General features: G+C 68.7%; 1 protein-coding gene across 1 annotated transcript; it reads right to left on the bottom strand.

Moving 5' to 3' along the window:
- Positions 1–436: 436 nt before the first annotated feature.
- Positions 437–12,124, bottom strand: LOC134416944 (inosine-5'-monophosphate dehydrogenase 1-like). The gene is given in 20 exon segments (XM_063153580.1): positions 437–468; positions 471–536; positions 669–685; positions 1,338–1,397; positions 1,399–1,419; positions 1,502–1,645; positions 1,729–1,772; positions 1,774–1,874; positions 2,468–2,482; positions 2,485–2,610; positions 4,115–4,210; positions 4,993–5,083; positions 5,753–5,952; positions 7,001–7,088; positions 8,205–8,411; positions 9,121–9,195; positions 9,724–9,825; positions 10,009–10,057; positions 10,524–10,619; positions 12,049–12,124. Coding segments are annotated over 20 exon segments (1,650 nt in total). The 5' UTR covers positions 12,069–12,124.
- Positions 12,125–12,852: the final 728 nt, after the last annotated feature.

Genomic DNA, 12,852 nt, shown 5'->3' with positions numbered 1-12,852 from the left:
GGGTCCCTGTGACACTGTGGGGTCCCCCGGGACAATTTGGGGTCCCCCGGGACACTGTGGGGTCCCTGCAGTGCTGGGGTCCCCCCATCCCCACTCGGGGCACAGGGGGACACAGCCCCACAAGCTCCTCAGTGCCGGGGGGAGTTTGGGGGTCCCCGCGGGGTTTGGGGGTCCCCACACTATTGGGGGGCTGTGGGTCCCTGCATCCCCTCTTTGGGGGGCCGGGGAGGTCCCCGCAGCCTCGTGGTGCCCCGGGACATTTGGGGGGTCCCCGCACCCCCATTTCTGAGGGCCCTGGGATCCCCCTCCCCTGAGTGCCCCGGGGGGGCTCCGGGGTCCCCGCAGCCCCTGTGCTCGGGGGTTTGGGGGTGCCCATCGCGGGGGTGCCCCCATTGCGGGTGCTCCATTGGGGGTGCCCCACTGTGGGGTGCCCCATTCAGCAGCGCCGGTGTCGGGGGGCCGGGGGGTCCCCGCAGGCTCCGGGCGGGGGGCGCCGGCCCGGGGGGACCCCTCCTCAGGGCAGCCTCCTCTGGGCACTGGGGGGACAAGGGGGGGGTCACAGGGGGCAGGGAACCCCCAAAACCCAGATCCTGGCTGGGACACTGGGGGCGCCCCTCCCCCAGCCCCCCAGGGAGGGGACCCCCATCCCGGGGGCAGCCGGTACTCACAGGGCAGAACCGTGAAGCTGCAGGGGGAGGGAAGGGAAGATCGGGGGGTCAGGGGGGCGCAGGGACCCCCACACCCCAAACAGCCCCATCCCCGACACGGGGGGAACTGGGGCTGCCCCAGGGCCGGCTCTGGGGCCCTACAGGTGGGATCTGAAGTGCTGCCTTCCTCAGCCCCCCAGAGCCCCCAAAGCCCCCCCAAGATCCCCCCATCTCCCGAACCCCTCACAGCCCCCAAAGCCTCCTCCAAACCCCCAGCCCCCCAAGGCCCCTCCAACCACTCTCTGCTACCCAAAATCTGCCCCAAATCCCCCAGCTCTCCAAACCCCTCCAGCCCCCAAAACCTCTCCAAAGCCCCTCAGCCCCTGCAAAGCCCCCCAGACCCCCAAGCCCCCAAAACCTCCTCCAACCACGCTTAACCCAAAATCTGCCCCAAATCCCCCAGCTCTCCCAAACCCCTCCAGCCTCCAAAACCTCTCCAAAGTCCCCCCAAACCTCCCCCCAGTACCCCAAGGCCCCTCAGCCCCTCAAGGCTCCTCCAACCATGCTCAACCACCCAAAATCTGCCCCGAATCCCCCAGCTCTCCAAACCCCTCCAGCCGCCCCAAACCCTCCCCAGGCCCGCAAGCACCCAAAGCCCCCCCAAACGCCCCCAGCCCCGTCCCCACTCACGAGTGCAGCCCGTGCACGCCCCCCTCGACCTGCGCCGCCACCGTCCTGCGCTCGACTTGAGCTCCCCGCAAACATCATGGACCTGGGGGCACGGGGGGCACGGGGGGTCGGTGTGGGGCCGGGACCCCTCCCCAAGCCCCCCGAGGCCCCCACCCCGCACTGACCGGAGCGCCGAGAGGCTGCGGGCGCCCAGGTCCTGGCAGCCGTGCTGCAGCCCGGCCAGCAGGTACGGCACGAACTTGTGGATGGAGCCCTTGTCCTGCACGGAGCCCGACACGCCCTGCGCCACCTTCACCGCGTCCCCCTCGCTGTGGGGTGGGCACGCACAGGGCTGGGGGGCGCCCGGGTGGGCTCCGTCCCCGCCCCAGGACCCCCCAGGACCCCCCGGTACCTGAAGTAGCGTTTCTGGCTGCCCGGGCCCTGCTCCATGGCGTCCCAGCGAGCCCATGCCCCGGTACTGCTTCAGCCGCACGCCCTCCGAGTAGAAGAACTCGCCCGGAGCCTCCGTGGTGGCCGCCAGCAGCGACCCCATCATCACTGGGGGGGACACCCCGTCAGGGACCCCCCCGGTGGGGCGGGGGGCTGAGACACCCCCTGGAATGGGGGTGGAATGGGGGATCCCCTCACGGGCACCAGAATGGGATGGGGGCTGTGAAACCCCCCAGGATGGGCGGGGGGCTGAGACACCCCAGGCTGGGCTGGAATGGGGGATCCCCTCACGGGCACCAGGATGGGCTGGGGCTGTGAAACCCCCCCAGGATGGGCGGGGGGCTGAGACACCCCCAGGCTGGGCTGGAGTGCGGGATCCCCTCGGGGGCACCAGGCTGGGCTGGGGGAGCTGGGGGCTGTGAGACCCCCCCAGGATGGGCTGGGGGCTGCAGGGCCATCACCAGGCTGGGCTGGAGTGTGGGATCCCCTCGGGGGCACCAGGCTGGGCTGGGGGCTGTGAGACCCCCCAGGATGGGCTGGGGGCTGCAGGGCCATCACCAGGCTGGGCTGGAGTGTGGGATCCCCTCGGGGGCACCAGGGTGGGCTGGGGGCTGCAGGGCTGGAGTGCAGGATCCCCTCGTGGGCAGCCACCAGACCCCTGTGGGGTGCCCCCCGTGCCCCCCACCGTGCCCCCTGCTCACCGGTGGAGGCGCCAGTGCCAGCGCCTTCACGGCGTGCCCGGGGCTGCGGATGCCACCATCAGCGATGACGGGGACACCGAAGCGCCGCGCGTACCCGGCCACGCGGTACACGGCCGTGGCCTGGGCACGGCCACACGCCAGCACTGCAGGGACAGGGACATCAGGGACATCAGGGACAGTGTGGGGGACACGGGCACGGCCTGGGCGCGGCCACACGCCAGCACTGCAGGGACAGGGACAGGGACATCAGGGACAGTGTGGGGGACACGGGCACGGCCTGGGCACGGCCACACGCCAGCACTGCAGGGGACAGGGACATCAGGGACATGTCAGGGACACGGGCACGGCCTGGGCACGGCCACACGCCAGCACTGCAGGGACAGGGACATCAGGGACATCAGGGACAGTGTGAGGGACATGGGCACGGCTTGGGCACAGCCACACGCCAGCACTGCAGGGACAGGGACATCAGGGACATGTCAGGGACACGGGCACGGCCTGGGCACGGCCACACGCCAGCACTGCAGGGACAGGGACATCAGGGACAGTGTGGGGGACACGGGCACGGCCTGGGCACGGCCACACGCCAGCACTGCAGGGACAGGGACATCAGGGACATCAGGGACAGTGTGAGGGACATGGGCACGGCTTGGGCACAGCCACATGCCAGCAATGCTGGGGACAGGGACATCAGGGACATGTCAGGGACAGTGTGAGGGACACGGGCACAGCTTGGGGACAGCCACATGCCAGCAATGCCGGGGACAGGGACATCAGGGACATGTCAGGGATACTGTGAGGGACACGGGCACGGCTTGGGCACAGCCACATGCCAGCAATGCCAGGGACAGGGACATCAGGGACATGTCAGGGACACTGTGAGGGACACGGGCACGGCTTGGGCACAGCCACATGCCAGCAATGCCGGGGGACAGGGACATCAGGGACATGTCAGGGACACTGTGAGGGACTTGGCCTGGGCACGGCTTGGCACAGCCACATGCCAGCAATGCCAGGGACAGGGACATCAGGGACATGTCAGGGACACTGTGAGGGACACGGCACGGCTTGGGCACAGCCACATGCCAGCAATGCCGGGGACAGGACATCAGGGACATGTCAGGGACACTGTGAGGGACACGGGCACGGCTTGGGCACAGCCACATGCCAGCAATGCCAGGGACAGGGACATCAGGGACATGTCAGGGACACTGTGAGGGACTTGGCCTGGGCACGGCCACATGACAACACTGCCGGGACAGGGACATTGTGAGGGACATGGCATGGCCTGGACACGGCCCACAGTGCCATGCAAACAGGGACATGTCAGGGACACTGTAAGGGACATGGAAATGGCCTGGACACGGCCACACCGCCATGGGGACAGGGACAGGGACACTGTGAGGACACAGCGTGGCCATGCCCAGGCCACAGCTGCCATGGGGACAGGGACATGTCAGGGACACTGTAAGGGACGTGGGCATGGCCACAGACCAGCACTGCCGTGGGGACAGGGACATAACAGGGACAGGGGATCAGGGACACTGTCACAGGGACAGGGGGACAGCGGGTACGGGCCACCCGAAGGGCACCATGGGGACACTGCAGGGTGTGCAGCGGTGCCAGGGTGGCTCAGGGGTCACCCACCTTCCTGGGTGATGCAGATGGAGCCGCTGCCCATCCCCACCCGCAGCGCGTCCACCCCGGCGTCGATCAGGTTCTTGGCCTGGGCCGCGGTCACCACTGCGGGGACACCCCAAAATGGCACCCCAAAACGGCTCCCCGGCACTGCCCAGGGCACCCCAGAATGGCACACCAACCCTGCCCAGGGCACCGCAGAATGGCACCCTGACAGTGCCCAGAGCACCCCAAAAATGGTGCCCCAAACCAGCGCCCAAACCCTGCCCAGAGCACCCTGTATCCCACCTCAGCACTGCCCCCCAAACACGGTACCCCAAAACAGCAGCCCAAAAGTGACACCCCAAATCCATCCCCACCCTCTCTGAATCCTGCCCCACTATGATGGGGGCACCTCAAAAATAACCCCCCAAAATGTCACCCAAATCCCACCTCACCACTGCAGGGACACCCCAATTCCCGCCCCCATTTCCCCCTCTCTCTTTTGGGGTCACCCCAACTCCTCAGTGTCCCCCCGGCTGCAGCCCAGGCCGTTCCCGTGCCCCCCTGTCCCATTTGGGGTCTCACCATTGCCCCCCTGCCCCATTGGGGGTCTCACCATTCCTGTGCCCCCCAGCCCCATTGGGGGTCTCACCGTTCCTGTGCCCCCCTGCCCCATTTGGGGTCTCACCGTTCCCGTGCCCCCCTGCCCGATTTGGGGTCTCACCATTCCCGTGCCCCCCAGCCCCATCTGGGGTCTCACCTTCCCATGCCCCCTCCTGCCCCATTTGGGGTCTCACCGTTCCTGTGCCCCCCAGCCCCATTGGGGGTCTCACCGTTCCCGTGCCCCCCTGCCCCATCTGGGGTCTCACCGTTCCTGTGCCCCCCTGCCCCATTTGGGGTCTCACCGTTGCCCCCCACCACCTGCAGCTCGGGGTACTTGGCCTTGATGTATCGGATCATGCTCAGCTGGTACCGCGAGTTCCCCTGCGACGAGTCCTGTGGGGTTGGGGGGCAGTTTTGGGGTGCAGGGCAGGTTTTGGGGTGCCACAGGGGGAGCAGAGGGTTGGGGTTCAATGAGCAGGGGTACCCCCAGCCCCCTCCTTTTTTGGGGCACAAGCAGCTCCATCCCTATCCCCAGACCCCATCCCCATCCTCAGACCCCATCCCCTCCCTTTTGGGGTCCCACGGCTTTTGGGGTGCCCCCACCCTCCTATTTTTAGGGTCCTTCCCTGCAGCAGCGGCTCCACCCCCATCTCCTTCCCCTCCCTTCTATCCCTCCCCGTTTTTGGGCTCCTCCATTTCTGGGGATCCCCGTTTCTGGGGTGCCCCATTTTCGGGGTCCCCTGAGGTCACCCTCCCCCCCACACCAGCAGCTCCATCCACCCCCCCACTCCTCCATCCTCATCCCCCCGTTTTTGGGATATTCCCCCATTTCCGTGTCCCCCCTTTTTCATGCCTCCATTTTGGGGTCTCACATTTTTGGGGTGCCCTCACCCCCCCATTTCTGGGGACCCCTCCACACCCACCGGCACGCAAGCCCTGTGCCCTTCCTCCCCTCATTCCCCGTGCCCAGAGTGCCGAGTTTTGGGGTGCCCACGGGTTTTGGGGTGCCCGCGGGTTTTGAGGTGCCCCCGTTTTGGGGTGCCCGGTCCGGGGGTCCCGCACCAGCACCACGAGGTCGGCGCCCGCCTGCACGAGCAGGTCCAGCCGGTACTTGTCGTCGTCGCGGGTGCCGATGGCCGCCCCGACCCGCAGCTGCTTCCGCCCGTCCTTGGAGGCCGCCGGGTGCTCGCGGTTCTTCTTGAGGTCCGTGCGCGCCATCAGCGCCACCAGCTCGTCACGGCTGTTGACGATCGGCAGCTTCCCTGCGGGGACAGCGCGGGGACAGCGCGGGGACAGTCACACCGAGCGGGGACAGTGCGGGGACAGTGCGGGGACAGTGCGGGGACAGTCACACCGAGCGGGGAGCACCGTGGGGACAGCATAGGGACAGTGCGGGGACAGTGCGGGGACAGTGTGGGGACAGTGCAGGGACAGTCACACCGAGCGGGGACAGCGAGGGGACAGCACGGGGACAGTGACACCGAGCGGGGACAGCGAGGCGACAGCACGGGGACAGTGCGGGGACAGTGTGGGGACAGTGCAGGGACAGTCACACCGAGCGGGGACAGCGAGGGGACAGCGCGGGGACAGTCACACCGAGCGGGGAGCACCTTGGGGACAGCATAGGGACAGTGCGGGGACAGTGCGGGGACAGTGTGGGGACAGTCACACCGAGCGGGGACAGTGTGGGGACAGTGCGGGGACAGTGCAGGGACAGTCACACCGAGCGAGGACAGTGCGGGGACATCGCAGGGACAGGGGGTGCAGGTGGGACCCCAAGAGCGGGGCCATGGTGGCCACCAGCTCGTCACTGGGGACACAGGGGGGGAAAGTGGGGTCACCAGGGGCTGGAGGGCACTGGGGGGGCTGCAGGGACACGGGGACATAGAGCTGACCCCAGGGACAGGAACAAGGACACAGGTGACCCCAAGGACAGGAATGGGGACATGGAGGTGACCCCAAGGACAGGAACAGGGGCATGGAGCTGACCCCAGTGACAAGGAGGGGACCTGAAGGACGGGGCGGTGACAGCCACCAGCTCACCAGTGCTGGTCACTGTCAGCAGCCCTGGGGACACAGCGGGGGACAATGTGAGGGGAACGGGGACAGGGCACATCCCCCATGGGCCGCCCAGGGTGGCACCGAGGTGCCCCTGAGGGGAGGTGACTCCCGGGGGGGACACCTGGGAGGTGCTGTGGGGGCCCTGTGGGGTGACAGGTGACTCAGGGGGTGACAGGGGACTCAGGGGGGGACAGGGGACCCAGAGGGTGTGACATGGGACTCAGGGGGTGTGACAGGTGCCCCCTGCACCTTTCTTGCTGCGCTGCAGGATCTCGTTGGCCTCTTTGAGGGTGACACCGGCTGGGGCCACCACCAGGTCCCTGCGCTTGGTCATCACCTGGGGACACAGGGACCCGCGTGTCACTGGATCAGCACAGGGACTGGCACCAGCACTGTCTGGCACTGCCACTGTCACTGTCACCAGGGCTGGCACCGATCCTGGCACCGGCACTGTCACCAGCACTGTCACCAGGGCTGCCACCAGGGCTGGCACTGATCCTGGCACCAGCACCTTCACCAGCACTGGCACCGTCACCTGCACTGCCACCAGCACTGTCACCATCACTGTCTGTCACTGTCACATGCACTGGCATTGTCACAGGCACCAGCCCAGGCACTGTCACCTGCACTGTGTGTCACTGTCACCGTCACTGTCACCTGCACTGGGGGGCCCAGGGCCACCGCGGGCAGCCCCCGCCCTGCCGTGGATCTCTCCATGCTCCCACTCCTGCACCCCATCCTGCCCCACGTTACTCGATCCTCCAACCCTGCCCCACATCCATCCCTGCCCCACATCCATCCCTTCATCCCTGCCCTGCATCCCATCCTGCTCCACATCCCTGCCCCACATCCCATCCTGCCCCACAGTGCACATCTTCCAACCCTGCCCCACATCCATCCTGCCCCACAGTGCACATCCTCCAACCCTGCCCCACATCCATCCCTGCCCCACATCCATCCCTTCATCCCTGCCCCACATCCTCCAACTCCTGCATCCTATCCTGCCCCACATTACTCGATCCTCCATCCCAGCCCCACATCCATCCTGCCCCACAGTGCACATCCTCCAACCCTGCCCCACATCCATCCTGCCCCACAGTGCACATCTTCCAACCCTGCCCCACATCCATCCCTTCATCCCTGCCCTGCATCCCATCCTGCTCCACATCCCTGCCCCACATCCCATCCCACCCCACACTGCACATCCTGCATCCCTGCCCCACATCCCATCCCATCCCACCCCACATTGCACATTCTCCATCCCTGCCCCTCATCCATCCCTTCATCCCATCCTGCATCCCATCCCACCCCACACTGCACATCCTGCATCCCTGCCCCACATCCCATCCCACCCCACATTGCACATTCCCCAACCTACCCATCCCTGCCCCACATCCATCCCATCCCACCCCATCCCACCCCACCCCACCCTGTCCCGCTGTCCCGTGCCCACCTGTGCCAGGGGCGTGGCCCTGTCCCCCTCGCGCAGGAAGTCGATGTCGCGGGAGGTGACGATGCCCTCGAGCCGCCCCCCCAGGCGCCCCGAGTGGGTGACGGGCACCCCCGAGAAGCCGAGGCGCGCCTTGGCGTCCCACACGTCCCCCACGGTGTGCGCCGGGCTCATCACCAGCGGCTCCAGGATGAAACCCTGCTCGAACCGCTGCGGGCACGGGGACGGCGTCACACGGGGATCGGGGACAGCGACGGTGTCACCGGGGGGCTCAGGGACAGGGACAGTGTCACACAGGGGCTCGGGGACACGGGACAGTGTCACACGGGGGCTCGGGGACACGGGACTGTGTCACACAGGGGCTCGGGGACAGGGACTGTGTCACACGGGGGCTCAGGGACAGGGACTGTGTCACCGGGGGGCTCAGGGACACGGAACTGTGTCACTGGGGGGCACCACGACAAGAGACTGTCACCCAGGGGGCTCAGGGACAATGGGACAGCATCACCAGGGGCATGGGGACACGGGCAGTGTCACCCAGAGAGCTCAGGGACATGGGACTGTGTCGCCTGGGGGGCTCAGGGACGTGGGATAGCATCACTGGGGGCACGGGAACGCAGGACAGTGTCACACGGGGGCATGGGGATATGGACAGTGTCACATGTGGAGGTTCAGGGACGTGGGACAGTGTCACCGGGGTCATGGGGACAGGGACAGCGTCACTGGGGGGCTCAGGGACAAGGGACAGTGTCACCAGGGTCACAGGTGGCTCAGGGACACAGGGCACAAGGCCAGGGCACAGGGAGGGCACTCCCACCGTGGGTGCTGATGGCCACCAGCCCTGCAGGTGCCAGCCAAGCCCTGCAGGTGCCAGCCCAGCCCAGGTGACACCAGGGCCACCACGGGGTCCCCAGCTCACCTTGACCTTGCGCACCTCGCTGGCCTGGAACTCGGGGGTGCAGTTGTGGTGGATGATGCCGATGCCGCCGTTCAGCTGGGGGGCACGGGGGGCACACGGGGGGCACACGGGGCGTGGGTTCATGGGCACACCCTGCAGCTGCGTCCCCCATGTGCCCTCAAACCCCCTGGGGACCGTGTCCCCCTTCCCGGTGCCCCCCAAGTGTGACAGAGCTCCCCCAGACCCCCCACAACCCCTGGATGTCCCCAAGACGCCTCCACCACCCATGGGGACAGCCGTGTCCCCCTTGGTGACCGTGTCCCCATAGTGTCCCCCCTGTCCCTTCAGTGTCCCCCCTGCTCACAGCCATGGCAATGGCCATGTCCCCCTTGGTGACCGTGACCCCATATTGTCCCCCCTGTCCCCTCAGTGTCCCCCCTGCCCCCTCACTCACAACCATGGCAATGGCCATGTCCCCCCTGTCCCCCCAATGTCCCCCCTGCTCACAGCCATGGCGATGGCCATGTCCCCCCTGTCCCCTCAATGTCCCCTCAGTGACCCCCCTGCTCACAGCCATGGCGATGGCCATGTCCCCCCTGTCCCCCCAATGTCCCCCCCGCTCACAGCCATGGCGATGGCCATGTCCCCCTCGGTGACCGTGTCCATGGGCGATGACACCAGCGGTGTTTTCAGGGTGATGGTTCTGGTCAGTGCCGAGGTCAGGTCCTGGGGAGGGGAGCACCCCTAAAATCCTGACACCCTCCTCCCCCCCGAGAATGGGGGACCCTGACTCCGCCCTCCCCCCTGCCCTCGCAGCACCCCCAAAAGCACGGGGGGGGTCCCAGGGGGAGTTTGGGGGGCACAGGGGGGTCCCAGGGGGATCCTGGGGGGATCCTGGGGGTCACTCACCACCTCGTCGGCCGTGAAGTCGATGTAGCCGGGGAGGATGAGGAAGTCACTGTGGGGGGACACAGGGCTGGGACCCCCCTGGCCCCCCCAAATTGACCCAAGCCCATCGGGGGGGGGCACTCGAGGTGTGGGGAGGCACCGAGGGAGGGGGGATGTGCGAGTTGGGGGGGGTCAGGGGGTTCCTGGGGTTCCTGGGGGGGTCTGGAGGGGTTTCTGGGGGATCTGGACGGGTCTGGAGGGGTTTCTGGGGGGTCTGGAGGGGTTTCTGGCGTTCCTGGGGGGTCTGGAGGGGTTTCTGGGGTTCCCAGGGGGTTGGCAGTGGGGGTGCAGGAGGGGGTCAGGGGTTTCCCGGGGGATCTTTGTGGGGATTCCCTGGGGCTGCCAAGGGGGGAGTTGGGGTTTCCCTGGGGTCTCTGGGGGTGCCGGGGTGTGCCTGGGGGGTCTGCAGGCGCCCGTGAGGGTCGGGTGGTGCCCAGGGGTTTTTCAGGGGGTGCTGGGGTGGGGGTCACCCGCACTTGTAGGTGAGGCCATCGGCACAGGCGAAGAGCTGCTGGGCCGTGAGCCCGTCCTGGGGCACGTAACCGGCACCGCTGATCAGCTGCTGCGCCATGCTGCGGGCGGGCGAGGCTGGCACCGGCACCGGGAACGGCACCCGCACACCGGGACCCGCACACCGGGAACGGCACCGGGACCCGCACACCGGGAACGGGACCCGCACACCGGGACCAGCCCCAGGGTCTCCCCGGGCCCCCCGACCAGGAGCCTCCCGGGACCGGGACAGATTGCCCCCTCCCCAGGACTGGGACTCCCCCCGGGTCCCCCCCCTCACACCGGGACCCCCACCACGACTGGGACCCCCACCCGCACCACGAGCGTCCCCACCTGGGGCCGGGACCCCCGAACTGCACCGGGATCCCCACCCGGACCCCCCAAATCAGGAACGGGACCCCCACCCGCACCGGGCCGGGCCGAGGGGAGTCCCGGTCTCGGGGGGATCACGGGGGGTTCATGGGGGGTTCCTGAGGGGGTCACGGAGGGGTCACTCTTTCGAGGGGCGTCCCGGGGGAGGGGTCCCGTGGGGGTCCTCGGCAGGGTCCTGCTGGGTCTTGGGTATCCCCGTGGGGCTGTCCCGATCCCGTGCGGGTCCCGAGGGTCCCGTGGGGCTGTCCGATCCCGTGGGGCTGTCCCGTTCCCGCGGGGGTCCCGGGGGTCCCGTTCCGTTCCCGCGGGGGTCCCGTTCCCGTGCCAATCCCGCGCGTTGCGCTCCCGCAGCGGCCCCGGCGCAGGGCGTGGTCGGGGGCGTGGCCGGGGTGTGGTCGGGGGCGTGGCCAGGGCCGTGAGTGGCCGCCGCAGCCCCCCCCCCCCTCCCAGCCTGCCCAGCGCTCCCAGCGCGCCGGGAGCGGCCCCAGCGCTCCCAGTAACCCCCAGCGCTCCCAGTAACCCCCCCAGCGCTCCCAGTGACCCCCCCCAGCGCTCCCAGTGACCCCCCCAGCGCTCCCAGTAACCCCCAGCGCTCCCAGTGACCCCCCCCAGCGCTCCCAGTAACCCCCAGCGCTCCCAGTGACCCCCCCAGCGCTCCCAGTAACCCCCAGCGCTCCCAGTAACCCCCAGCGCTCCCAGTAACCCCCCCAGCGCTCCCAGTAACCCCCCCAGCGCTCCCAGTGACCCCCGCCGGACACCAGGGACCCCCCAGCACTCCCAGTAACCTTTCCCGCAGCCCGGGGACCCCCCATCCCCCAGCGCTCACAGCAGCCCCTCCCGCATGCCCCGGTACCCCCCGGCACCCCCCGGTACCCCCAGCTCCCACCCCCCCATGGTGCCCCACACCCCCCGGCAGCCCCCCAGTAACACCCGCAGCGTCCCCTCGCCTCGCTCCCTCCCGCCCCAGTAGCGCCCCAGTCCCTCCCAGTGCCCCCGTACAGCCCTGCCCTCCCCCGGTGCCCCCGGTGCCCCCGCCCCGGTCCCGGGGTGCCCCCGGGGTGCCCCCGGCGCGCCCCGGCGGCTCCCAGCGCCCCCAGTGCCCCCCAGTAACCCCAGTACCTGGGCTCCCCCTCGCCCATGGCGCTGAGCGCCGCCGGGGGCGGGGCCTCGGCACCACGCCCCGCGACCACGCCCTCGGCCCCGCCCCGCCGGGCCCCGCCCCCCGAGCGACGGGGACACCGCGAGCCCCGGGACCGGGGCCCCCCCGCTCCGGGGATCGGGGCAGCCCTGGGGGCGGCGCTGAGCGCCCCCCTCTGTGGGTACGCCCCGCTTTGGGGGGAAACCCTTCACTTTGGGGGCTCCCGTTTTGGGGGGGGTCATGCCTCCGCTACGGGCGCGCCTCTCGCATTCGGGCGTCCTCCCCTTTTTGGGGTGCGCCTCTCTGTTTCGGTACCCTCTCTTTTGGGCACACTGCCTTTCTTGGGGAGCAATCCTCTGTTTAGGGTGCCCACCGTGTTTGGGGTGCCCCCCTGATTTCGGGGTGCCGCCCCTTTGGGGGGACACTGCTCTGCCTTGGGTGTCCCTCGGGGTCCCCCTGCCCCGGGTGACTCTGGGGACAGCCCGTGCGCCCGTAACGAGACCCGAGGGATGGGGCGGCAAAGCAGCCGCACCTGGGAGCCCTGTGCGCACCTGTGATCACCTGAGTGAGCACCTGTGAGCTCCTGTGGGCTCTGCCTGCACCTGTGCACACCTGTGAGCACCTGAGTGAGCACCTGTGAGCTCCTGTGTGCCCTGCCTGCACCTGTGAGCACCTGTGAGCACCTGAGTGAGCACCTGTGAGCCCTGCCTGCACCTGTGCACACCTGTGAGCACCTGAGTGAGCACCTGTGAGCTCCTGTGTGCCCTGCCTGCACCTGTGAGCAC

This window comes from Melospiza melodia, chromosome 4 (assembly GCF_035770615.1).
Source record: "Melospiza melodia melodia isolate bMelMel2 chromosome 4, bMelMel2.pri, whole genome shotgun sequence".
NCBI lineage: Eukaryota > Metazoa > Chordata > Aves > Passeriformes > Passerellidae > Melospiza > Melospiza melodia.
The sequence above is the reverse complement of the archived record's forward strand: the minus strand, read 5'-3'. Positions and strand labels throughout refer to the sequence as shown.